The sequence below is a fragment of the Gekko japonicus genome, unplaced genomic scaffold (genome assembly GCF_001447785.1).
Source record: "Gekko japonicus isolate JY-2015 unplaced genomic scaffold, Gekko_japonicus_V1.1 scaffold1921, whole genome shotgun sequence".
Lineage (NCBI taxonomy): Eukaryota > Metazoa > Chordata > Lepidosauria > Squamata > Gekkonidae > Gekko > Gekko japonicus.
In genome coordinates, this window is record NW_015167593.1 from 118,395 (window position 1) to 144,398 (window position 26,004).

At 48.8% G+C, this 26,004-nt stretch overlaps 1 protein-coding gene across 1 annotated transcript in view; it reads right to left on the reverse strand.

The window, feature by feature from the left end:
• Nucleotides 1-4,670: 4,670 nt before the first annotated feature.
• NRN1L (neuritin 1 like) overlaps nt 4,671-26,004 on the reverse strand; it is a 31,193-nt gene continuing 9,859 nt past the window's right edge. Inside the window, exons 2-5 of the mRNA XM_015413950.1 lie at nt 25,636-25,749; nt 16,813-16,849; nt 7,558-7,720; nt 4,671-4,959 (exon numbers count right to left, since the gene is read on the reverse strand). Of these exons, the coding sequence (XP_015269436.1) occupies nt 4,671-4,959; nt 7,558-7,720; nt 16,813-16,849; nt 25,636-25,749 (603 nt within the window). The remainder of the gene's footprint in view (nt 4,960-7,557; nt 7,721-16,812; nt 16,850-25,635; nt 25,750-26,004) is intronic.

Here is a 26,004-nt window from a genome sequence, read left to right on the forward strand (position 1 = left end):
TGGATGACCTTGGGCAAGCCATAACTCTGGCACAGCTGTTCTTGAAAAAGAGCAGTTTCTATCAGAGCTTTCTCAGACCCACCTACCTCACAAGGTGTCTGTTGTGAGGAGGGGAAGGAGTTTGTAAGCCGCTTTGAGACTCCTTTGGGTAGTGAAGGGCGGGGTATAAATCCAGTCTCTTCTTCTTCTTCCCTGCTGACAACTGTCTGTCTCTCCATCCTCTAGCAGCAAATCCCCCAATTTAGTTTCAGGAGGGTAGCCATGTTGACCTGAAGTAGAAGGAGCTATATCCACGTCCACGAGCACCTTAAGAGACCCACAAGATTTCCAGGATGGAAGCTTGCAAGACACAAAGCTCGCTTTGCCAGTTATCGACGAAGGGAGCTGTGACCCTCAAAAGCTCATACCCTGAAAACCTTGTTGGCCTCTAAGATGCTACTGGACTCGGATTTAGCTTTCCCTACAATTTAAGAACATAAGAACATAAGAGACGCCAATGTTGGATCAGGCCAAACACTCTGTGTCACGCAGTGGCCAGAAATACCAGTGCCATCAGGAGGTCCACCAGTACCGGGCATTCAAAACCACCCCCCTAGTGCCCCCCCCCCCCCCAAGCACCAAGAAGACAGAGCATCCCTTGCCCCAGAGTCCCTATCTATACCTTGTGGCTAATAGCCACTGATGGACCTCTGCTCCATATGCTTATCTAATTCTCTTTTGAAGCCGTCCATGCTTGTAGCCGCCACCACTTCCTGTGGCAGTGAATTCCATGTGTTAATCACTCTTTGGGTGAAGAAGTACTTCCTTTTATCCGTTCTAACCCGACCGCTCAGCAGTTTCATGGAGTGCCCACGAGTTCTTGTATTGTGAGAAAGGGAGAAAAGCACCTCTTTCTCAACCTGCTCTTTCCCATGCATAATCTTATAAACCTCGATCATGTCACCCCTCAGACGTCGTTTCTCCAAGGCTAAAGAGCCCTAAGCGCCTTAACCTTTCCTCATAGGGAAAGTGTTCCAACCCCTTTAATTACTCATTCAGTAGAGGAGTGTTTCCTTTTGTCTGTCCTGAACCTACTGCCCGTCAATTTCACTCCTACATTCATTTGAAAAAAGAGAGAAAGTTTGGGGTGGGGGTGGGTGGGAATCGAACCCATCTCACCATCACAGCAATGGAAATGGTCTCAACCTTGGAGACAGCAAATAGACACAGGGTGTCAGGAGACGCACAGCGTGGCAACAGACCTGACGCAAGGGTTTAATGGGGCTAACAAAGAGGTGGGTGTTGAATGGAAGCTTTAGGCAAAAAGGTCAGATTAATTACATTGTGGGCAAGCGATGCTGGGAACCCTGAGCTGAAAGCCAAGCCAAGCTGTTAATACCCTTAAGGGCACGCCCTCTCCCCCCCCTTCCCCAGTCCCTGCGTCTCCAGCATTCTGTGTGCCAAGGCAAAGGGGAGGGGGGAAAATGACCCGAGGCGGTTTCCCCTCAACTTGTTCCAACCCAAGATCCGATGCCGAGAAGGCAGACATGAAGAACTGCCAAGATTTCCTGCCCAATTTTAGAAAAAAAGGTCTTCTTGCCACGGTGATTTATTTATTTCGTTATTTATACCTCACTTTTGAAAATACGCCCAGCCCAAGGAAGACGGCTCTCACTCGGTAAGGCATCGGACAGCCTTAAAAATGAAGTTCCGAACACGTTGACCTGAAAAGCCCAATTCCCGAGTGATCGTCATGACTGGGACTGGAGACTTCATACAGGCAGAAAATACAACCCACACAAGCCTCAGGCGTAACACAGGTGACAGGACAGGGCAAGAGAAATGTAAAAGTGCCTTTTAATATAAATATATAGATACATTAAAACAGCTGATGATACCAGCGAGGTGGGGGGGTGGGAGGGAGGGGGGGAGGGAGGCTCTGAACGAACATGGCTCATCCATTTTCCTTTAAGTCGGCTAACAGATACCTCTGTCAGTAGAAAAGAGCAAGGGTTCAGTAGCACCGTAAAGACTATCTTTCATCGAAATGAGCGGTGACTCATGAAAGCTCCTACGCTGCCACAAATTAGTCTTTACGGTGCCACTGAACTCTTGATCTTTTCTACCACTACAGCCAGACTAAGACGACTACCCGTTTTGAGACACCTGTGCGGCAGTAACAGAGGAGCCGTCTGAATGGATCCCAGACCATACTGGAAAGCCCCCCCCCCCCCAATATCCTCCTTGGGTAAACATCTCCTAACTAGCCGCCTCCCCAAAATGTCTCCACGAGAAAGAAATTAATTATACAAAAGCGTGTTCCGGATCTAGCCCCGAGAGAGCCAGACGCAGAGACACGCTCTAACGCAATGTCTTTCAGCCTTCCTAGGTCTGTGACTGACTTCAACCTGTGCCCCTGCCCCAGAATCAGTATGGCACGCACTGAGCTGCAAGCACATGACGGGAAGGGGAGGGGCCAGAGTGATGACCTCACTGGTGGGGTGGGGAGCACTGTATTGCTAGCACAGACAGAGCACTGGCAGGGCCCACTGGCAGGGCTGGCTGGTCCAGTCTGTGGCAGGCGAGGAGCAGGCAGGAAAAGCTTTTGCAGGGAGGGATGCCTGCTGGGTCGGCCAGACCAGTAGGCAAAGCTAGGCAATTGCCTCGGGCACCAGATTTCGAGGGGTGCCCGACAAAGGCAAGAAGGGCTTATTCTACTGGCTTGAAGTGAAGCTTAGCATCAGCGGGCTTCTAGAATCTCCATATCGGTTAGCTCTGGCCTTCTCCAGCTGCCAGGATGGGAACTTTTGGAGAGCTTTTTAAATTTTTTACACTGTGCATTTTGAATGCCTACTTAGTAAAACGTTTGCTCTAGGCTTCACAGTATCCGTTGTATTCAATGGAGGTGGGGTGCCAGAGTCAGAACTTGTCTAGGGCATACACAGAAGCACAAAACAGAAAACTTGGTCTGGCCCTGGCACCAGCATTAAAACATACGGAAGCTGCTGCACCATTGAATGAGCTTACCACCAATGTTCCCTCTAAGCTGTGGAGTCTTGTGAGCAAAACTTCTACTTTGTGAGCTCCTGGCATTAAAGTTGTGAGCGACTGATTTGGCTGCTGCATAAATTAGTTTGCTCTGGAGCCATCCTTCCTGAGCTAAGACAAAAATGTGTGAGCTGTAGGCTAAAAAACAGTGAGCTAGCTGAAACTAACTCAGCTTAGAGGGAACATTGCGTTACCACCCTGCTGATTCTCTCATCAAACGCGTGCGCAGAGAGAGAGAGAGAGGCAGGAAGCACGGGATCCTTGCTCTCCGTGCATGCACACTAGCAACAGATGCTTCCAAAAGCAGTAATAAAATAAAGATGAAAATAAAGGCAGGCGGCTCTGCAGGGGCCCAAAACATGGCGGGTGTGGCTCTGAAAGCTACTCGAGGGTCACAACCCATGGATTGAAGACCACTTGCTCTGGCAGGGCAATGGGGCAGGAATCTGGGGTTGCCAGGTGCCCCCTGGCCATCAGCAGTGGATGAGGGGGTAGAGTTGCCAGATCCAGGTTGGGAAACTCCTGGAGATTTGGAGATGGAGCCCGGGGAGGACAGGGACCTCAGTGGGGCACAATACCACAGAGTCCACCCTCCAGAGCATCCATTTTCTCCAGGGGACCTGACCTCTGTAGTCTAGAGATGGGCTTTAATTCCAGGGGGTCCCCAGGTCCCACCTGGAGGCTGGCATCCCCTACAGAATGTGTGTCAGTTCAGGGGGGTCACAGAGGATCCTTTTGGCATTGCCTATTGTACAAGCCAGTTCCTCTACCATCTGTGCCCAGTGGGTAAATGCAATGCTGCAGGGAGCTCAGGGGAAAAGGGGGGGGGGAAACTCCACAGGCACACAAACAAACAAACAAAATCCCACCAGTGAAGGAACTGCACCCTTCAAAATGGCAAAATAATAATAATGGAGGTCCAGCAAGCCCAAGGAATGACTGATGGTTGCAGATCGGGATGTCCAGCCACAAGCCTCTCTTGGGCACACTGGAGGCAGTGGAGAGAAGAGCCATATGCAATTAGCCAAATACATATGCGCAGAATTCGGTGTGCACAGAGTGTATCTGTGCATACCCTGGGTTTTGCTCCGAGCATGTCGCAGGACTCTCTCCATACGAAGAGACATCGGCTGCCATTTCACACTGGCACGACCACCTCTAGGTCTCCCCGGAGCACCAGCAACCCGTGAGGATGGTGCAAAGAGTGGGCCGAGCCGACACTCTCATTGCTACAAGGGTTGTGGCTCTGAGATGCTATTTCTAGAGGTCTCCCGGGCCGAGGGCAACAGGAGAGTCCGGGGGGGAAGAAGGGCTGGAAAGCTAGGAAGGTATGTAAGGTGGAGAAACACGGGCGGCGGGAGGACAGGGCAACGTCGGGGGGTGCCTGCAGGTTGCAGACTGGCACAGAGCCAAAGGGAGCACCTTTATCACTAGCCAGGTCTCCTGAGCAGGGCAGGCAGAGGGCGGTGAGCTCACGTCCCCTTGCCTCCTTCACCCAGCGAGCCACCCTGCCCCTGCATGGGCAGAGGCTGCCAACTTCTGAGTCTGAACCGAGTCCCTGGGACAGGGCAGTGCCCGGGCAACCAGTCTGTACTACGGCGGGCCGCAAGGGAGGAGGGCCTCCCCCTCCCCCCACTCCTCGGCTAGGCCAAAGGCGCCAAAGCGAGCAGTAGAGTCACGAGAGTCAGGCTGCCCCAGAGGCTGGGCCGCGGAAGCCGGGCCGACCCCCGCAGGGTTTCCTTGTTGGTTTCATCCACATCCAGAGCTCTTCCGTTGCCAGCCGGCTGGGCCCGCGAGCTACACAGGTCGTGGAGGTTTCCTTGGAACTGGAACTTCCGGGACTCTTGCCGAAGCGACTCCCAGATGGCTGCTGCCTCGTCGGGGCATCGGGACAGCACCTGGCTGGCACAGGTGTGGAAGTCATCCCAGGACCTGCGGAAGAGGGAATCCGAGTGAGCGCCAAGCAGGACTCGCAGCTAGTCTTTGGGGGGCTCTTCACTGAAGCACTTCCCTACGTAAAAATAGCTGCACAGAGCAGCGGTTGTATTCCCCAACGGGCTGGGCAGCCATGCCCGAAATTGTCATCCCTATACTTGGTTCAAGTGCAGCATATGCACATCAACTTTAACTGCAAGGCTGTGGCTTTTTCCTTACAGTCACCCTGCAGCACCTTACAGCACATGCACAGAACTCCCAGGCAGTGTTCCCTCTAAGCTGAGTTAGTGTGAGCTAGCTCACAGTTTTTTAGCTTCCGGCTCACACCTTTTTTGTCTTCGCTCAGGAAGGAGGGCTCCAGAGAGCAAACTAACTCATGCTGTAGCCAAATCGCTCTCTCACGACTTTAATGCCAGTGGCTCACAAAGTAGAATTTTTTGCTCACAAGACTCCACAGCTTAGAGGGAGCATTGCTCCCAGGTGTCTGTATCTATTCCAGATCACATCCCCTCCCACACCTTGTATAATATTCCTTCTCTCCCCACTCGCAAGGGACTGCTTCTCTTGTTGGAGGCTGGAATAGCATCCCGCTCTCTGGTCGAATTCCCATTCGAGGGCCACCAGTTTCTAACCCTTATCTGATTTGGGCTTCTTCTCCTGTTTCCCCCCTCCCCCACACTGAACTTCCTGCGTTCTACCCCTTTCCTTTGTTGAAGCAAACCATCTTTATACCAAAGCCCTTCTCAGTCCACTTCCTTCTCAGCGTCTCTTCCCTCATCCCCACCGCACTTATCCATCTGTTCTTGATCTAGACCTTTGGATCTGCCATATCCATCTGACAACTGCCTCAAGTATTACGAAGTTCTTACAAGGAATGCTTAACCCTGCAGGAACTGGATAAATCTTGTGGTGGCCTTGAGGCAGATGGACATCTATGAAGCTGCCGTGTACACTGTCAGACCATTGGTACCTCTTGCTCACTGCTGATTAGTAGAGAGCCAAGTTTGGTGCCATGGTTAAGAGCGGTGGACTCTAATCCGGAGAACTGGGTTTGATTCCCCGCTCCTCTACGTGCAGCTGCTGGTGTGACCTTGAGTCAGTTATAAGTTCTTTCAGAGCTGTTCTCTCAAGGGCAGTTCTCAAGAGAGCTCTCTCAGCCCCACCTACCTCACAGGGTGTCTGTTGTGGGGAGGGGAAGGGAAAGGGATTGTAAACTACTCTGAGACTCCTTCAGGTAGTGAAGAGCGGGGTATAAATCCAATCTCTTCTTAGTAGCCCCTTCGGGGTCTCAGGTACAGCAAGACCTTTTCCCCACACTTCCTTTAAGAGGCCAGGAACTGAACCTAGAACTTTCCGCATGTAAAGCATTTGTTCTACTACTGAGCCACCGTCTCCGACTACAGCTGTTCTATGTTTCTCCATCTATACCATTTTGAAAGCACTCCTATGAAGTGAGATACAATAAATAATAAAGTGTGCTCTCGTTCACTCGCAGCAGGGAGACGGGCTATAGCTGAGCAGCAGAGCATCTGCCGTGCATGCAGAAGTTCCCAGATTCCCAGTGTGAGTAGACAATTCAGACCCTGATAAACCAAGACTCAGTAGAAGGTTCGACATGGGTTCAGTAGAATTATATTTAATATGAAAGGAAACCCTGGTGGGTATGAGAGAACATGGCTGCTAAGGTCTATCTTTAGATCTGGCCTCATGTGGTCCAGTGTGAATAATTCCCTCCATGTGCCACTATATGTGTGTGTGCGCGCGCGCTTTTTTCTTAAAAAAAACCCGCTACAATCTGCTAAATAATGTGGGTTTCTCCCAAAATTTAAGATAGATTCCAATGCCTTAAATAGACTAGGATTTGGTTTAGCGTGTTCACATAAATTATGTTTAGCTTTTTAAAAAGGTATGCCATGTAAATTTGATGTGTACCTCAAAAGCTTTTCCAACAGCCAAAAATAGTTGCTTGGGGAAGTGGGGGAAGCATACTTAATATGTTTTATAATTTGTGTGTAAAACAAAGCTGAAATATATCTGTCATCTACTCCCATGGTGTGGATCCATCTTTATGCTTACTCCTGATAGTCACCTGTGGGAGGGGGGGGGGGGGGTTAATCACAACTTTGAAAGGGCCAACTTTGAAAGGGCCAACTGAATTCAGTTGGACCCTACTAGCTTCTCTATTTGACATCATTTGACTACGCAAGTCCAATGATCTCCAAGCCCAGCCTTTTCAGAGGTCAAAATGGTCCCCTTCTCCATCTTATATGGCAGAAAAACTGGTAGGATCCAACCCATACGGTTGCCAGTTTCCAGGTGGGGCCTGGAGATGTTCCAGAATTACAACTGATCTCTGAAGTCAGTTCTCCTAGGGAAAATGGCTGCTTGGAGGGCGGACTCTATGGCGTTATACCCTGCTGAGCTGTCTCCCCTCCCCAAACCCCATCTTTCCTAGGCTCTCCAAAATCTCCAGACCCAAAGTTGGCAACCCAGTAATTTTATGAAAAGATGCATTTTTAGACATGCAGAATTATCTGCCAAAGAGTATAGTGGTGGACATCTGAAAACCCCATATTCCGGTCACCCCGTCCTCACTTGCAAATGGTCTCCAACTCCTGCAGTTCTTGGCTGCTCTCGTCCTGCTGTTGCTGAACACTCTGAGACATGCTGTCCCCGAGGCTGATCAGGCAATCCGCAAAGCCCTTGTAGATGGTGTTGCACTTCCGGCCGGCCATGCTGAGCGGCTCCTCAGACAGTGCTGCAAAGGGGACAAACATGAGGAGATCCAGCTTGTTTTGCCTACAGCCTCCTTCCCTCTCCTTCGTCTTGCAAGAAGGACTGAAGAAGGATTGAGTAGCGTCCACCAACAAGGAATGACAAATTTACAAGTTCATAAGCACAGGTAATCTCATAGTTCCTTCAAGATCTCAAAAACACGGAGACTTATGCCAAAAATGTGTAAGAAGCAAATCTATCGAAATATTAGAAAAGATTAAGAGTCCAGTAGCACCTTAAAGACTACCAAAATTTGTGGCGGGAGGGGATGATACCCTCCCCCCCCAAATTTTGTTAGGCTTTAAAGTGTTACTGGACTCTTACTCTTTTCTACTACTACAGATGGACTAACATGGCTACCCATTTTGATCTATTGAAATATTAAAAGTAATCAGATCAGAGTAGGGTTGCCAAGTCTAAAAAACTCACCGGTGCGACGTCGACCACGTTGAGGGCGTGGCCCTGATCATCGGAGGGAAAACCATAGAGTTTTCCCTCCAACGATCCGGGCCACGCCCCCAACGTGATCAACGTGGTTGCGTCACCTCTGGTGACGCAGTCACGCTGCGCTTCGGGGGGCAGAGTTCCTCCCGGGGCCCGATTCCGCAGCGGCGGAAATCGGGCCTCCAAAGCGGGGGTTTACCCACCCCCCGCCCCCACTTGGCAGCCCTAGATCGGAGTGAAGTGGTATAACACAGTAGCTAAGCTAATGACCTGTGACCTGGGAGGCCCATCTCTATCCCAAACTCACTAGGTTGGCTTAAGGGACAGGGTCCCCAAACCTGTTAAACCTGTGGGTAGTTTCAGAATTCTGAAAAAGGGCAGTGTATATCTCTACAAAATGGCTGCCATGGGGAGGGAGCAATCCCAAATACTGGGCAGTTCTCTGCTCAGGATCATCTGTGATGGAGGCATCAGTTTCTGGAGAGATGTTCCCTTCAAACCCAGAGATGATGCCTCCTTGGAACTTCTGAATTCCCCCCACCCATATCAAAAGGAGTGCAGGACCATGATGACTGGCCCTTAACTTTAGGCCGCACTGGTTCCCAAAGTGGGCAACACCACCCCCTCAGGGTGTTGAAATGATCCAGGTGGGCAGTTGGAGCCTTGGGTGCAATTGGGGGGTGTTAAATATAAATAAGGGTGCGGTGGCATAAAGAAAGAAGAGTCTAGAACCTATCTAAAGCAGCCTTTTGGCGGTAAGCCAAATACGTTTGGGAACCTATGTAGGGGAAAAGCAAGCAGCCATCAGGAAATACATTGGTGGGTGCCACACTGGGGATTATTGCTTTAAGACAACTGTTGCTCTCAGCCTCATCGCCAGTATAGGGACAATAAGAACACCACCAGTCTTATTTACAGCACTGTTGTAAAAGATTAGAACAAGATAGCATGTATGAAGCCCTTTGAACACTGAAAGTACAATGTAAGGGCTAAGTATCAGTGTAATTTTTTTTTAAAAAAGCATTATCATCAATCACCTAACAATTCTTTAATTGGTTGACAGCACTAGTTCGAATCCATTTGGACCCCCTTCAACATACCAACCAGACTAGTAAACACAGTAATTCTGCCACCGGCCCTGTTTGTAGAGAAGTCAATACTCCATTAAAGCCAAGCTGGTGCAGTCTTAGTGGGGAGGCTGGCTGATGCTCGCCTACGCAACGCGGCCAGAGAAACGCTGCAAGGTGTTTCAGCGTCAGCAAAGGAAGAAACCGATTAATATTTTAAGCGAGCCGGCCTAGTTCTCTCTGATCAAACACCTCCCCGGGCAGCCCAGCCCTTCAGAACAGCAGGAAGAGGAAAAGCCGGATGAGATGCGCCAGGCCAGAGATGAAGGGATCCCCTTGGAACCAAGGGGGGGAACCAGCAAGATGTTGATTAGCAAGTCTCCCAGATACGGTTTGACAAAAGGAAGCAAGATGGGACCTGGCCAACACCAAAGGACTTCCGGAACAGCCCAACGTTTCCTCAGGATCCCTCTGTGGGAAGTGCTCTAAGCTCACCACAAAGCTCAACATTACAAGCTATTAGGCTGCCACTAAAATGCCAGAGTGAAGCCAGGTCCCCTAATCGCTCTGCTGGTGGCAAGGGATAATATTAGGCCGAGACCCATTATCGCAAAACCTCGGCTTTTCATCGCCTCCAGTATACTCCTGGTTCTTTGGGCTCACTCCCCACCCCCGCATCATCGCAGGCTGAACAGACACACCGCCTTCACTCAGGACTTGAAAGTTACATTTCCCCCCTTCATCCACAGACTGTATGGGAAGGCACTGTGGCGTTCAGCACTAAAAAGAGCACTTGCTTCAAAGGCAAGGTATGTATTCTGCAGTCATGGATTTCTGCCATCTACAACCACACCAGAGAAACTGGTACTGGGCACAGAATTCAGCAACTTGCAAATCTGTATTTTTTAAGAGGGGACGTTTGAACTTCCTAGTCCTCAAGATTCTTCCAGCAAACTTGGAAACATGTATGCAATATCTGGGTTTTTCAACTCTCACGGAGAGTGTGAACAGTATTCCCAATAGTCAAGAACAGAAGCTCTATGACTTGTGTAGCTTTTTTCTACTAGAAGCAGAATACCAATGAAGTAGGGTTCCCAGCCCCCACTTTTCAGGGCTTTGATCTGCCGTCTCCAGTTGGCTGGTGGGAGAAGCCCCACACTGAACATGGACGTCGCCAGGCAAGGTCCCCGATGCTATGATGTCACCTGGAAGTCGCCGATGTCAGGGGGGTGATGCTCTAGTTTTTTGGGAAAACTCTTGTGGTTTTGAAGGCAAAAAACCATAGAGTTTTGCCAAAAAAAACCTAGAGTGTCACCCCGATGTTGGTGGCATGATGATATCACTTCCGGGTTATGTCATCATGCTGCACACACTTCACATGTGCAGCAGAAGATCCCAGGAAGGACCCAGGAGCCCCCCGCTGGATGCCAGGTAGGACCTGGCAACCCTAAAATGAAGCTGCCTTATACCAGATTTAAGGAGCTGCGGTGGCTCAAGTGGTTAAGACGCTGAACTGCAGGCTGTGGAAGGTCGGTAGTTCAGCAGTTCGAGACCCGGGTGCCGCATGACGGAGTGAGCTCCCGTCTCTAGTTCCAGCTCCTGCCAATCTAGCAGTTCGAAAGCAAGAAATTGCAAGCAGATAAATAGGTACCACTTCAGTGGGAAGGTAACAGCGTTCCGTGTGCCTTGGTGTTTAGTCATGCCGGCCACATGACCACGGAAACGTCTTCGGACAGCGCTGGCTCTTTGGCTTTGAAACGGAGATGATTCGGATTCGACTGGCTTTCAAGCAAGGGAACCTTTACTGTTACCTTATACCAGATTTATCCAGGACTGCATGGGCTGCTCTAACGGGCAGCAGCTCTCCTTTGTCTTAGGTAGAGGCCTTTCATATTATCCATTCCCTGATCTGTTTAACTGGAGTCAGCAGCAGGGTTTTGAAACGGTTGGCAGAACGTTGATATGCAGTAAAGCGGAGCATAAGCTGTTTAAATAATAAAGTAGGTTTATTAAGAGAAGGGAACAAACTTTGTAAGAAAGAGGAGACAGAAAGAGAAGTCTAACTGTCTAACTAGCAGGGAGAGAGTCAGTAACCTAACAGCTCTCACCAGGAGCAGGAAGAGCCTAACTAAGCCAAACAGGAGACAGGAAGGAGACTATTTGAAGACAGTAGGAAGTCCGTAATCTCACTATGCTAACTAGTTGTCCCCTCTGCTGCCCCCTGCAGGATGTTCTTGTCATTTCCTTTATCTATGGACAATAGACCTTGCATATTTCAACAGAAACTAGGGCTTTCTGCATGCAAAGAAGACACTCTACCGCTATGCCACAGCCCCACCCCCTTAAACATGAATTCAGAATAAATTATGAAACAGGGAATATATGCAAGTCATGGAATGCAGTGTGGTTTGGTGCAGGATTTTTAGCAGCGAGGCATGGGGAGGGGAGGGTCTGTTCCCCGCCCAGCCCAGCAGACTTCCTGTGTCAAAGCTTGGCATGGACAGAACACAGCAAGGATGTGAAGAAGGGTTTAGCTCTTCTGACCCACACTCTTCTTCGGATGCTAAAAAAAGAAACTCCCCAGCCCACTTTATATGTGAAAAGAGCAGACATATCACTTCAGAATCCCTCTGCACAGTTTCCGGCCAAACATAACAACTGCATGGGAAAAAATGCACATGCACAAAGGGATATTTTTAAAGTTGCATGAGTGCGAGTTTGTGGCCCAACGAGGTTATTTAAAAATAACCCCTGAAAAGTTTCCCTCCCCCTACAACAAACAACTAGAAAAGAACTCCGACGGGGCTAAGGGGGCATAAATCAGCAATAGAAACATGAGGTTTGTATGTACGCGACTAGGAGTTCTGAAACCCTTGGCGGTTCAGGATTCTCTGCCACTCCACCACAGAACAACCATGGCACCATTTCTGCCCTAAACCAAAACAGCCACAGGGCTGCCAGTTCCGGGTGGGCAAATTCCTGGAGAGTTTGGGAGGGTGGGGTTTGAGGAGAGGAGGGGCCTCAGCAGGGTAGAATGCCACAGAGTCCATCCTCCAAAGCAGCCATTTTCTCCAGAGGAACCGATCTCTGTAGTCTGGAGATGAGCTGTAATTCTAGGACAGTGATGGCGAACCTTTTAGAGACCGAGTGCCCAAACTGCAACCCAAAACCCACTTATTTATCGCAAAGTGCCAACACGGCAATTTAACCTGAATACTGAGGTTTTACTGTAGAAAAAACAACTCATACATTAACTTAAGATGATCCAAACAAAGTAAGGAAAGCAATCCCAAATGCTTTCATTTACTTAAAATTATTTGGCATAGAATTTGACACTTTAATGATGGTCTGGGCCTGGCTGGGGCGATGGCACACATGCCCACAGAGAGGGCTCTGAGTGCCACCTCTGGCACCCGTGCCATAGGTTCGCCACCACTGTTCTAGATGTCCTGACCTGACTTCACCTGGAGGTTGTACAAAAAAAAAGAACCACAGAAAATAGAGACAAAAATTGACTGAAAATTTTGGCACAGAGTGAATCGTGATTGTTCTTGAGTGCATTCTGTGAGACGTGAAGACGAATATGATGTTTGGACAGTGTGGAGTTCCGTCTTTGATAAAGTGTCCTTGAAATGGATTCTATCTGCAGAAGTCCGTCAGATGAAATGACCTTGTCCAATAAAACTGTTCAAATGTAAGAAGAAATTACAAATAAGAGGACAGAGGGGAGTAACAGCATTTGGAATCTGCCGCACATCTCTAATGTGTTTTATACATCTACAGAGTGACTAGAGACTTTGTGTCTATGTCAGTGTTATAAGAAGAGACTTTTTCTTTTTGCCACAAGGTTCTTTGGGAGACATATTGTGTATTTATGACAAGAGGTTTGTCCTTATTGCCACAAGATTTATTGAGAAACCTTTGGTGTGCATATTAGCAAATGGACGCTTTATGCTTTACACTCGATTGAACTTCACTGAGGATTTGTACGGTATATATGTGAAATGTTTCATGAATGAGTATTATGACAAAGACTGGCAGAGACTGACCAAGAGAGAGATCTTGGAGTTGTAGTAGATAACTCAATGAAAATGTCTAGAAAGTGTGCGACTGCAATAAAAAAGGCCAACGCTATGCTGGGGATTATTAGGAAGGGAACTGAAAACAAATCAGCCATGATCGATTTATGCCCCTGTGTAAATCGATGGTGTGACCTCATTTGGAGTACTGTGTACAGTTCTGGTCACCACACCTCAAAAAGGATATTATAGCATTGGAAAAAGTGCAGAAATGCACAACTAGAATGATAAAAGGATTGGAACACTTTCCCTATGAAGAAAGGTTAAAACGCTTGGGGCTCCTTAGCTTGGAGAAACGACGGCTGAGGGGTGACATGGTCGAGGTTTATAAGATTATGCATGGAATAGAGCAGGTAGAAAAAGAAATACTTTTCTCCCTTTCTCACAATACAAGAACAATGAAATTGCTGAGCAGTCGGGTTAGAACAGATAAAAGGAAGTCCTTCTTCACCCAAAGAGTGATTAGCACATGGAATTCACTGCCACAGGAGGTGGCGGTGGCTACAAGCTTGGATGGCTTCAAGGGAGAATTGGATGAACATATGGAGCAGAGGTCCATCAGTGGCTATTAGTTACTCTCAGTCTGGGGCAAGTGATGCTCTGTATTCTTGGTGCTTGGTGGGGGGGGGGCAACAGTGGGAGGGCTTCTAGTGTCCTGGCCCCACTGCTGGACCTCCTGATGGCACCTGGTATTTTTGGTCACTGTGTGACAGTGTTGGACTGGATGGGCCATTGGCCTGATCTCACAGTGGCTTCTCCCATCATATGTTCTTATGAATCAATGAAGTTTTTCTTTTCACCTGGAGGTTGGCAACCCTAACAACAGATAACCCACTAGCTTGCTGACTTCATTGGGGTATAACGCCAGAGAGTCCACCCTCCACAGCAGCCATTTTCTCCAGGGGAACTGATCTCTATAGTCTGGAGATCAGCTGGTATTCCAGGAGATATCCTGGCTTCACCTGGAGATTGGCAACACTAACAACAGGTAATCCAGTAGCCTGCCGAATTCCCCAGAGAGTCACATCTCCTGCAAAAGGAACAACCTTCTGCACTAAAGTTGCAAAGCAAGCCACAGAATCATGATGCAGCGAAGACTCGTTTTCACGGAACTGCCAATTTGCTAACGGTCACAAAAATTATTATTCAAAACAGCATGCTCCTAAAAACCTGTCAATTAAAGAGCAGATTTGAAAGATCTGGCAAACTGTGAAACTGGCCAAGCTGACCGAGAAGCAACACTGGAAGGAGGGAAGACAGTCGAAAACAAAGTTCATTAGTGTTTGGGAACCTTTTATACACGTCTGGAAATCCACACTTAATTTGCAGATTGAGGTTACTGTTTTTCTCTCTTTTTAAAAGTCTGCCGCTTTAGACACTTAAGCTTTGTTTGGTGTAATGGTTAAGTGTGCGGACTCTAATCTGGGAGAACCAGGTTTGATTCCACACTCCTCCACTTGCACCTGCTGATGTGACCTTGGGTCAGTCACAAGCTCTGGCACAGCTGTCCTTGAAAAAGAGCCATTTGTGTCAAGAGCTCTCTCAGCCCCACCCACCTCACAGGGTGTCTGTTGTGGGGAGGGGAAGGGAAAGGAGTTTGTAGGCCGCTCTGAGACTACAAGTGAAGGGCGGGGTATAAATCCAATCTCTCCTTCTTGTTGTTACTATAATTTGCAAAAATGTATTTTTTCAAAGATAAGGATTTTAGTTTATGGCTGGGATACTGTGTGCAATTCTGGTCACCACACCTTAAAAAGGATATTATAGCTTTGGAAAAAGTGCAGAAAAGGGCAACTCGAATGATAAAAGGGTTGGAATACTTTCCCTATGAGGAAAGGTTAAGGCGCTTAGGGCTCTTTAGCTTGGAGAAACGACGACTGAGGGGTGACATGATTGAGGTTTATAAGATTATGCATGGGAAAGAGCAGGTAGAGAAAGAGGTTACTTTTCTCCCTTTCTCACAATACAAGAACTCGTGGGCACTCCATGAAATTGCTGAGCGGTCGGGTTAGAACGGATAAAAGGAAGTACTTCTTCACCCAAAGAGTGATTAACACTTGGAATTCACTGCCACAGGAAGTGGTGGCGGCTACAAGCATGGACGGCTTCAAAAGGGAATTAGATAAGCATATGGAACAGAGGTCCGTCAGTGGCTATTAGCCACAAGGTATAGATTGGGGTAAGTGATGCTCTGTCATCTTGATGCTTGGGGGGGTCAACAGTGGAAGGGCTTCTACTGTCCTGGCCCCACTGGTGGACCTCCTGATGGCACTGGCATTTCTGGCCACTGCGTGATACAGAGTGTTGGACAGGTTGGGCCTTTGGCCTGATCCAACATTGGCAACTCTTATGTTCTTATGATGCAAACAGCTAACTTAGCCTGGCCTGAAAAGCCACTTGCTCACCACTACTGACCTTCCCTCCAGACTACGGAGACCAGTTCCCCCTGGAGGAAAGGGCAGCTTTGGAGGCTGGACTCTATGGTATCCCATCCCCACCGAGTTACCTCCCCTCCCCAAACTCCATACCCCCAGGTACTACGCTCCAAATCTCCAGGAATTTCCCAAGCCGGAACTGGCAAGTCCCCACACTCCCAGTCCCTGAGACTCACGGGACTGGTCTTGGTGAGGTCACACCAGACTGCAGTACTAATGGTAGTACTCCCATGTGGCAATGAGAATGGTACCATTTGGTTCCTGTGAATGTGTGCAGTCACAACCACGTGGCTTTGAAGGGACGGATCTTCACAAGATCCACAAAAATACCACAGAAATTAACTACAAACTTAACATTCAATGTAGCTGAAAGGTTGGTGCCAGAATGTTCCTTTCTATCTCCAGTTTACGTATTCAGTAGTTATCACAAGCAGACTTGCATGGAAGAAGCCATGATAGCTGACAGCCCTGGAATTTTACCCCGCTGCCCTAACCCCATGACCAAAGGAGTGTGGCTCAGGGGCAGAGTATCTGTGTGGCATGCAGAAGGTCTCAGGTCCAATCCCTGGCATCTCCAGCTAAGAGGATCAGGCCCATAGCCACAGTGGGGCATCTTGGGGCCAGGCCCCCTGACTTACTGCCCAGGCCTCCTGGCTTCCCATCCATTCGGTTTATTTTTCATGCACGAACAGCTTAACCATTGCCCTGTCCTGCCTGCCAGCAGTGTTTATGGGTGTTTATGGGTGCCTGTGAGTTGCACTGTAACCCACAGAGTGTACAACCAGTTCATACCCTTGAACCAAGAGGAAAGGCAGGGTACAAATATTGAAATAAACAAACACCCCACTGGTCACTGTATATGCTTTACCGTAACCCCGCCAAAGCCTCTGCTTCAGCCTTTGCCAGGCTACCCACCAGCCTAGCATGGGATGCCCACTATCCTTGCAGGTGGCAAACCATATGCCAGGCACAGCCGATCTCAACTGCTCCATGAGATTAGCATTAAAATCCATCAAATGAAAGTCACATTTCAGCTCAAGGACTCGGTACCCACTATCTCGGGATAAAGGTCCTCCTTGGGCATCATCTGCAAAAGAAATGCCAGGGAATTACGGGTCATAACCAGAATGCCATGAGAATGTTCTCTTCATCCAGGACTCCCTCTTTCCATTTAAACCAACGATGTGCCATGCGTGGTGTGGTTTTCTCCCCTCTCTGGAAATGGCAGGGAACCAGGTCAATTGCCTGCTAGATTACATCTATACGTATGCTAATGGCCCTGGTAGGGAGAATACTTAAGGAATTTGGTGCTAGGAAATCTCCAGGAGATTCCTGGTGATTTCCCAGAATGCCTTCCAGGAGGGCTCCCAGGATGCACCTGCGACCTGGGTGGACCCAGGTCAAGAGGGTGGAGGAAGGGGTGTAAAGGGGGTGGAGACACAGGTTCAATAAAAGCCCTTGCTCCAAGGAGGAAGGGTCTCTTGGTGCGGATTCTTTGAAGGGAACGAACTTCTGCGCAATTCGTCACTTATGGCGACCATCTTTTGCTGACCATGTAGTCTCCTAGGTAATGGGACATAAATAGGAACTTTGTAACTTCTTAAGATCATTAGAGCTTGCCCTATTTGAGCATCAGCTAGGGTATGTCAAGAATAGGGAAAGGGTCGCATTTATGACCAATTTTCTTTTGAAATCCATCTGCTGATCTAGTGCTCTTGTTAGGGATGCTATTTTCTTTTCAATAACTCTTTTCTGACTTTAGAGGTTGGCTCTCAGTCTCTGTATCACCTAGATTCCCCCACCATCCTGAACACGCTAGCGCAAGAGGAGCCTCCAGGTTGGGAGGAAAGCAGTCTTCGCACATGTGGCTATTTCTCCAGGGGAGCCCTAGAGTTGTAATTGGTCCCCGTGGTAACCAAGCTCTGGGTTAACGGAGGACATTTGAAATAGGAAAGAGCTGTACAGATCTGAACCTGGATGGAGGCACTTTGCACGTGATTCCAAACATACAATAGTTCTGAGCTACTGTTGCCAACCTCCAGGTGGTGGCTGGAGATCTCCTGCTATTATATCTGATCTCCAGGCGACAGAGATCAGCTCATCTGGAGAAAGTGGCTGCTCTGGAAGGTGGACTCTTTGGCATCATGCCCCATTAAAGTTCCTCCCCTCCCCAAGTCCCGCCCTCCTCAGGCTGCACCCCCCAAATCTCCAGGTATTTCCCAACCTGAAGCCAGCAACCCTCCCCTGAGTTCATTGCTCCAACCTCTGGATACACCATGAAAGGGGAAGAGGGAGAAATAAAATGAAAGCACCCCCCCAGGCACCCCCCCCAATACTGCACAATGGCTGATGCTACAAGCAAAGAGTATTCTTGCAGAAAACTATGGATTCCGTAACAGAGGGAATTATCCACTGGGGATTCTGAGTAGAAGGTCATTTTTAAAGTCTGTATAAAGTTCCTAATGAGAATGCAGAGTTATACCAAATCCAGCCAATAACGCTTGCTGGGGAAAGCCTGAAACACTCCTCATGGGGGAGGACAACACCAGAGTCTCTTCCACGCAAATGTTATAGCGCTTTGGGGCAGAATGACACCATTTCTCTCCCCAGCAGCCTATCCAGGAACCCTCTCAAAGGCGTCTTTCCGTTGACTGCAGGCAAAGCTTCTTAGAGTCACAAAATGCCCTCCCAACCTCTTAATCCCACCGGGAATTGCTGCTGCAGGGTTTGTTTTTTTTGTAGTTTTTGTGTGTGTGTTTTTAAAACACTGTGTTGCATTTTTAATATGCTTAACAGAAATAAGAACTCCTGGAAACGTTGAACAAATAATCCAACCATAATAAGATCTCCTTCGCTTGCCTCAAGCAACCTCTCACAGATTCTCCTAGGGAAGGCCTGGATCCTTTTGTGCTGCAGAGCAGTGTAACCACCTCTCCTGCAGGAGGCATGGGGCGGCGGGGGGGGGAGCTGACGGTCATTCCAATAGTCCAGGTGACTCCTGGGCACAGATTTTTCCCTCCTTCCTACAATCTTTCAGCTTTTGTCTCTTTTTTTTGTATTTTGTGTGTGCTTGTGAGCCTGGAAGTCATGGTGACTTCTGGCGACCCCTAGTGGGGCTAGGTTGTTTCAGAGAGGTGGATTGATTGCCTGCCTCTGCGTCCCAGTCCTGGTATTCCTTGGAGATCGCTCTTCCTAATACTTGCCAGGGTTGGCCTCTGCTTAGCTTCCGAGATCTGCTTTGATGGACTTACGGTTGTAGACCTCCAGGGAGGGCCTGACAATCTCTCAGAATTACAGCGATCAGCTCCCCCAGAGAAGAGGGCTGGTTTGGAGGGTGGACTCTATGACATACCCAGCTGAGGTACCTCCCCTTCCCAAGCCCCATCCTCCCCAGGCACCTTCCTCCAAATCTTCCGGAATTTTCTAACCTGGAGCTGACATCCCTAGGCATGTGTAGGCAGTAAACTATGTTCAGTTATTGGGATGGGGATAGGGAAGTGGAAACAAGCTGCTTTGGACATTTGTAAATTTAGGCCAGACCAATGTCCGTATAAACCATGCACGGGTGTGCAAAAATGCAAGCAAACCTGACCCTCTACTAAATCACAGAATCATAGAATTGGAAGGGACCTCTATCTAGTCCAACCCCCTGCACAATGCAGGAAATTCACAAATACCTCCCCCTCACACACACCCAGTGACCACTGTTCCACACCCAGATGATAAAAAACCTCCAGGATCTCCAGCCAAGCTTGCCTGGAGGAAAACGGCTGCCTGACCCCAAAGTGGCGATCAGCATTTCCCTGGGCGTGTCAGAAAGGGCCACAAGAACTAAGCACTGAGGCAACCCTTCCTGCCCTCCCTCTCATGATCTGCCTTAGTTCACAGAATGCATGGATGTCTTTCGTAAGCTGGTATCTTAATGGTTGTTCTGCCCCACCCCCCCCAATCCCACTCCTCCACTTGCACCTGGCTGGATGACCTTGGGCAAGCCGTAGTTCTGATAAGAGCTGTTCTTGAAAAAGAGCAGTTTCAGTCAAGAGCTCTCTCAAACCCACCTACCTCACAGGGTGTCTGTTGTGGGGAGGGAAAGGGAAAGGAGTTTGTAAGCCGCTCTGAGACTCCTTTGGGTAGTGAAGGGCGGGGTATAAATCCAATCTCCTCTTCTTCTTCTTCTATGTTCAATCTTTGGCATGTCCAGTTAAAAGGATCAGTAGCAGGTGTCACGTAAGACCTCTACCTAAGACCCTGAAGAGCCACTGCCAGCGTGAGTAGACAATACTGGCTTTGACCAATCACTTGACTCAGTAGAACGCAGCCTCAAGTGTATTTATTGGCGCAAGGCATGGCTCAGTGGCAGATCATCTACTTTCCACGCAGAAGGTCCCAGGTTCAATCCTTGTCAAAAGGGATCAAGAATAGATGACGTGAAAAATCCCTGTCTCTGTACATGGGTTGGAAGAAAAAGAGATTGGATTTATACCCCCACTCTTCACTCGGAGTCTCAGAGTGGCTTACGATCTTCTTCCCTTCCTCTCCCCACAACAGACACCCTGTGAGGTAGATGGGGCTGAGAGAGCTCTGAGAGAACTGCTCCTGAGAGAACAGACCCGAGGTCACCCAGCAGCTGCATGTGGAGAAGTGGGGAATCAAACCTGGTTCTCCCAGATTAGAGTCTGCGCTCCTAACCAGTACACCAAACTGGCTCTGTAGTTCCTACAGACAAGGCACTGGCTGTAGAGCGGCCACAAAATATCTCCCAAGATGGTGGTTCTTGGGCATCATAAAGCATACAGGAAGCAAGCAAGAGTATGTTCACTTTGGGACCTGGACCACACATTAACTTGTAGATAAGGGAGAGGCCCTGACTGTGGATGACAGGGGAGGGGGAGAGAGTCCTATGTGTTTTCCTAAACTAAACATTTATTTCTCAATGGGAGGCAGGCACCAGGCAGAACACCCCCCTCAAAAGGGGGGGGGGGAGCACAGGTTTATATGGAAGGAGACTGTTCTCATTGGAGATTGCATTCACAGCCATCTCTTTATTTGTTGCTGCCCATTTAGTAATTCAAGTTCCTCAGCAGCACTTGGGAAGGAAACTCTTATTAAAGATGCCAGGATTTGCCCCAAGAGAGGCCTTCCTGTTTCCCCAGGCTTGATTATGAGGAATAATGAGGGATGAGTCAGGCAGGCAGAACCAAGGCAAAAAGGACAGTAGAAGCTCATCGCTTGATGTTAAACGAGAACTGAGCTTTCTTCCTGTCTCGCCTTGCCAACCCAAGGTGTGTCTACGCCACTGACTAAAAATTGGTTTTAAAAAGTCAACAAGTTCCCATCTTTCCCAAAGAACCCCGGCTATTGCGGTTCTGCAAGAGGGAAGGGCAAGGTGTCCCTATCAGAGATTTCTCTACCATCTCAACAAACTACATTTCCCAGGATTCTCCAGAAGAAGCCATGACAATCACACCAGCATAAAACAAATACAACTATGAGATGTGGATATACCCAAAACATAACCACTCAAAAACAAGAGCAGACAACTGAGGACACAGACTTCCCCTCATAAATTTTTACAGGTTCTCTAAACTTGGCATCGTAGCTGCCCTTGTGGTAGGTAGGAGTACCAAGGAAAGAAACCTGTTCAATTCGAATTCCACTCAAGGCAATTTCCACATTACTTCTAGGATTCAACACTCTGCATTTACAGTGTGTCTGCACTGCATGGCGTCTTCACTCTACACTTTGCATTTACACAGGGTCTTCACTACAGTCCACCATACACTTTACATTCTCATAATTCTTAACAACTGCCCTGTAAGGCCGGCCAGTATGATTACCACCCCCATAGCTACCTGGGGAGTCTGTTTGGCAGACAGGCAACAGAGCTGCATCAATAAGTGTTTTAAGGCCATGTCCCATCAATTCTCTGTTGCGGCTACCCGCCTCGTGGAATGGCTACCGAGGAAGTCAGGAAGGCACCCGTGCTTTTATTGCTCTGCAGAATATTTTAAAACAGAATTGTTCAGGAGGGCTTTGCTATAAAGGAAGTAGGGTTGTAGGAGACTGGAATGGCACCAGAAGCTGCATTTATAAAGGGAACAGGGCTTGTAGTTTGTTGCGTCTCTTTGCCTTGCTTTTACTGCACCGTGGTTAAGACGCTGAACTGCAGGCCGTGGAAGGTCAGTAGTTCACCAGTTCGAGACCCGGGTGCCGCAAGACGGGGTGAGCTCCCGTCTCTAGTTCCAGCTCCTGCCAACCTAGCAGTTCGAAAGCAAGAAATTGCAAGTAGATAAATAGGTACCACTCCGGTGGGAAGGTAACAGCGTTCCGTGCGCCTTGGTGGTTAGTCATGCCGGCCACATGACCACGGAAACGTCTTCGGACAGTGCTGGCTCTTCGACTTTGAAACGGAGATGAGCACCGCAACCCTAGAGTCGGACTCGACTGGCTTTCGAGCAAGGGAACCTTTACCTTTAATATCTGTAATCCAGTTTTTGCATTGTTTATGGTACATCATGGCTTATAGTGTTTTTAATGCATTGTTTGAAATATTTTGTCATTCGCCTTTTGTTTCAATGAGAAGGGTGGGCTATAAATGAAGCATATAAATAGATACTGCAGACAGGGGGACCAGGCCTGTAGGAGCTGGTGGCAGAGGCTACAGCTGAACTCCCCAGATCACAGTCCATTCTCCTATCTTCAATTTTGCACTAAAACTCCACAAACTACACTGGGTAGAAGCCAGGGCAGCTCACTAGGACAAAGGAGCAGGTAAAACAGGGCTACAAACTCACTGCGGGGTTTAGAGTGTCCAACTAGGGTTGGGGAGATGCGAGTTCAAATCCCTGCTCTGTCAGAAAGCATGCTGAGTGGCCTAGAGCCAGTCAGTCTGAGAGCCAGTTTGGTGTAGTGGTTAAGTGCACAGACTCTAATCTGGGAGAACTGAGTTTGATTCCCCACTCCTCCACTTGCACCTGCTGGATGACCTGGGGCAAGCCATAGTTCTGACAAGAGCTGTCCTTGAAAGGGCAGTTCTTGAAAGAGCTCTCTCAGCCCCACCTACCTTACAGGGTGTCTGTTGTGGGGAGGGGAAGGGAAAGGAGTTTGTAAGCCGCTCTGAGTCTCCGAGTGAAGGGTGGGGTATAAATCCAATGTCTTCTCTTCTTCATTCTAATCTACCACACAGGGTTGTTGTGAGGGGAAAACAGGGCAGGGAGAACCGATGTACTCTATTGTTAGCAGAAAATCGGGGGGGGAATGCACTAGATATTTCAGGTGTGGTTAGGAATGCCAGGGTTACTCGGAAAAGCCGAATCGACAAGACAAGAATTGTTTACAGTAGACTATGCTGTGGCAGGGCTTGTAATAAATAATAATTCGGCTACTGAATCAGACCAGAAACAAGATGTTTCTAAGCCAGTCCTGGCCAAGTCACGGGCTTTTGTTCTCTTCAAAGCATCTCTGCCGCCATGATGAAAATGCTTCCAGTTTGTTTGGGGGAAAGGGCTACAGAACCATCTCCTTGGGAATGAATGTCTGCTGCAAATAAGCACTGTGATCTGATCACACAATATTCCAGAAGTGTTATCCTCAGCCTTTTGCCTCCTCTCACTTTACCTGACCACGAATACCTTCAGCAGCTGAACCGTGTATTTTATTTATCTTCCTTTACAACTTGCCTTTCTCCCTCATAGGGACCCAAAGCAGGTTACAACTCAGCCAGCAAGCTTCCACGGCAGGGTGGGGATCGGGATCAGTGTTCCCTCTAAGCTGAGTTAGTGTGAGCTAGCTCACAGTTTTTTAGCCTCCGGCTCACACAATTTTGTCTTAGCTCAGGAAGGAGGGCTCCAGAGCAAACTAATTTATGCAGCAGCCAAACTCACAACTTTCATGCCAGTAGCTCACAAAGTAGAATTTTTGCTCACAAGACCCCACAGCTTAGAGGGAGCATGATTGGGACCCAAACCTCACCGATCCTACTCAGTGTATCTGAAGAAGTGTTTCTGCACATGAAAGCTGATCCCTTGAATCAGACTCGGTTAGTCTTAAAGGTGCCACTGGACTCGAACTTTGTTCTGTTGCTTCAGACCAACCCGACTATCCACCTGACTTTAGACCCTGCCTAGTCTGACACTCTTAAGCATCACACCACACATCTAGATGAATAACTCAGGGGCAGAAAAAAAGACAATGACGTTTCACATGCCAAAGGGCCCCCCCCCCACCAACTTCCATACTTGCAATCACATCAGTCACTCAGTACAGCATCACCAAATCAACATTCTCCGGCTTCGGAGGAACCACACTCAAATTGCTCAGTAAATTATGTTAACTATCATTCCAGAGTCCTCCTGGGTCTGGCAGGATTGCCTCCGTTGCTGAGGCAGTCAAGGGAACAAGGATGAGCTCCCTATCTACACCTGCCAGATCAATGGATCCCAGGATCCCACTGACATCGGAGTGGGCTTAGAAACAGCCCTGAAACTTTAAGGAGCTCCTGCCGATTCACACACCTCATGTTCACCACCGGTAGATTGTAGTATCAGGGGATTAGTACATGTATGAATGAAGCGTCCGCAGATTACGCACTAGAAATAGGACTCATGCGCACGCAAAGCAATACTGCACCCTTTCGTTTCAGATTTCAGATGGAACCATGTTACGGCACTAGTTAGAGACATCACTAATGGCACCTAAGGGTGCATAGGAAAAAGGGGAGGGGAGATGGAGGGAAGGAGGGAGAAGAAATCGCCTATCTGGCCACTTGGGAACCTCCTTGACTAAGCAAACCAAGGAAGTTTTCCATTGTTTAGTAAACTGACAGGGTGAGGGGGGGGGCCCCGGCAGAGTATCTGCTTGGCATACAGCAGGTCCTGGGTTTGATGCCCAGCAATTCTAGCTAAAAGGATCTGGTAGTAGCATGAAGCTTATAATTTATTTCAAAAATTGTACAACCGGTAAGAATAAAATTGAGATTTAGATAAACAATTAAGACAATAGTAAGGATTTTACTGTGATTCAATTTTAGCATAGAAGTTTGTTCAATTGTTAAAGATTCAATTTCTTTTATCGTTAATAGATTATCGCTAACTTTAGGAAAGTTCTTGTTTACTCTTTAAAGAGAGAATCTATCCGAAAACTCTGTAATACTGATGTTGTAATGTCTGTTTCTATATTTGAAATCTGTAATATATTTGGTAGTATATCTGACCTTACTTGATGTATGTAACAAACTCGTATTATCTGACAAACCTGATGAATTTGTATTTTCCCACCGTCTTTCTGAGAAAATTAAAAAAAATAAAAACTGCAGAACCCTATCGGTCGGTGCAGAATCCAGTTCCTGTGATACAAAGGCATTAGGACCAACCAAACTGGCCCAGAACATTAGAGCCAGCTTTTCAGCTCACCGGACCTCTGCTGAAATATGCAGCATGGAAGGCAGTGTTCCCTCTAAACTGAGTTAGCGTGAGCTAGCTTACAGGCTTTTAGCCTCTGGCTTGCACATTTTTGTCTTAGCTCAGGAAGGATGGCTCCGGAGCAAACTAATTTATGCAGCAGCCAAATCGCTTGCCACAACTTTAAGGCCAGTTGCTCACAAGGTAGAACTTTTGCTCACAAGACTCCACAGCGTAGAGGGAGCACTGGCACCTTTTGTTCCATCCAGCCTGAGGAAGAGGCGCTCTGGTGAGCGGGACCGGCTTCAGCCAGGCTTCACATCAGTGTGGCTGGTCCTCGTCAAAGGACCGGGGATGCCGGTGGTGGCGTTACCCAAAGACCACTTTCCTTCCCACTGGGGACCAAACGCTCCTCGCATGGCCCAGGCAGCTTCCGGCGCACGTGTGGCGGCGGTGGTGGGAAGCCACGTCTCACCGCGACCCCCGAGGAGTTGTCCAGGCAGGAGACCCGCAGGGGCGGTTTGCCGGCGCCCGCCTGGCCACCCGGGACTCCCTCGACGTTCTCCCGTCCGAGGGACTCACCAGCGATCTGACGAGGAGACCGGGCGAGCCTGGGCTCTGCAGCAACCTGTTAAGCAGGTGTCCTCCACCCCCCCACCCCCCGATCCTTTGCAGAGGCGACCCGCAGCCGGGTCCCCCTACGAGCCCCCAAGTTGGTGCGGCGGCGAAGGGGGAGGCGAGGGAAGAGGAGCCCGGCGGCTGCAGAAGGAGCTGGGTCCAGGCAGGCAGCCGCCCCAAACTCTGCCTCGGGAGAGCCGGCGCTTCCCCCGCCCGCCCCGAGGGC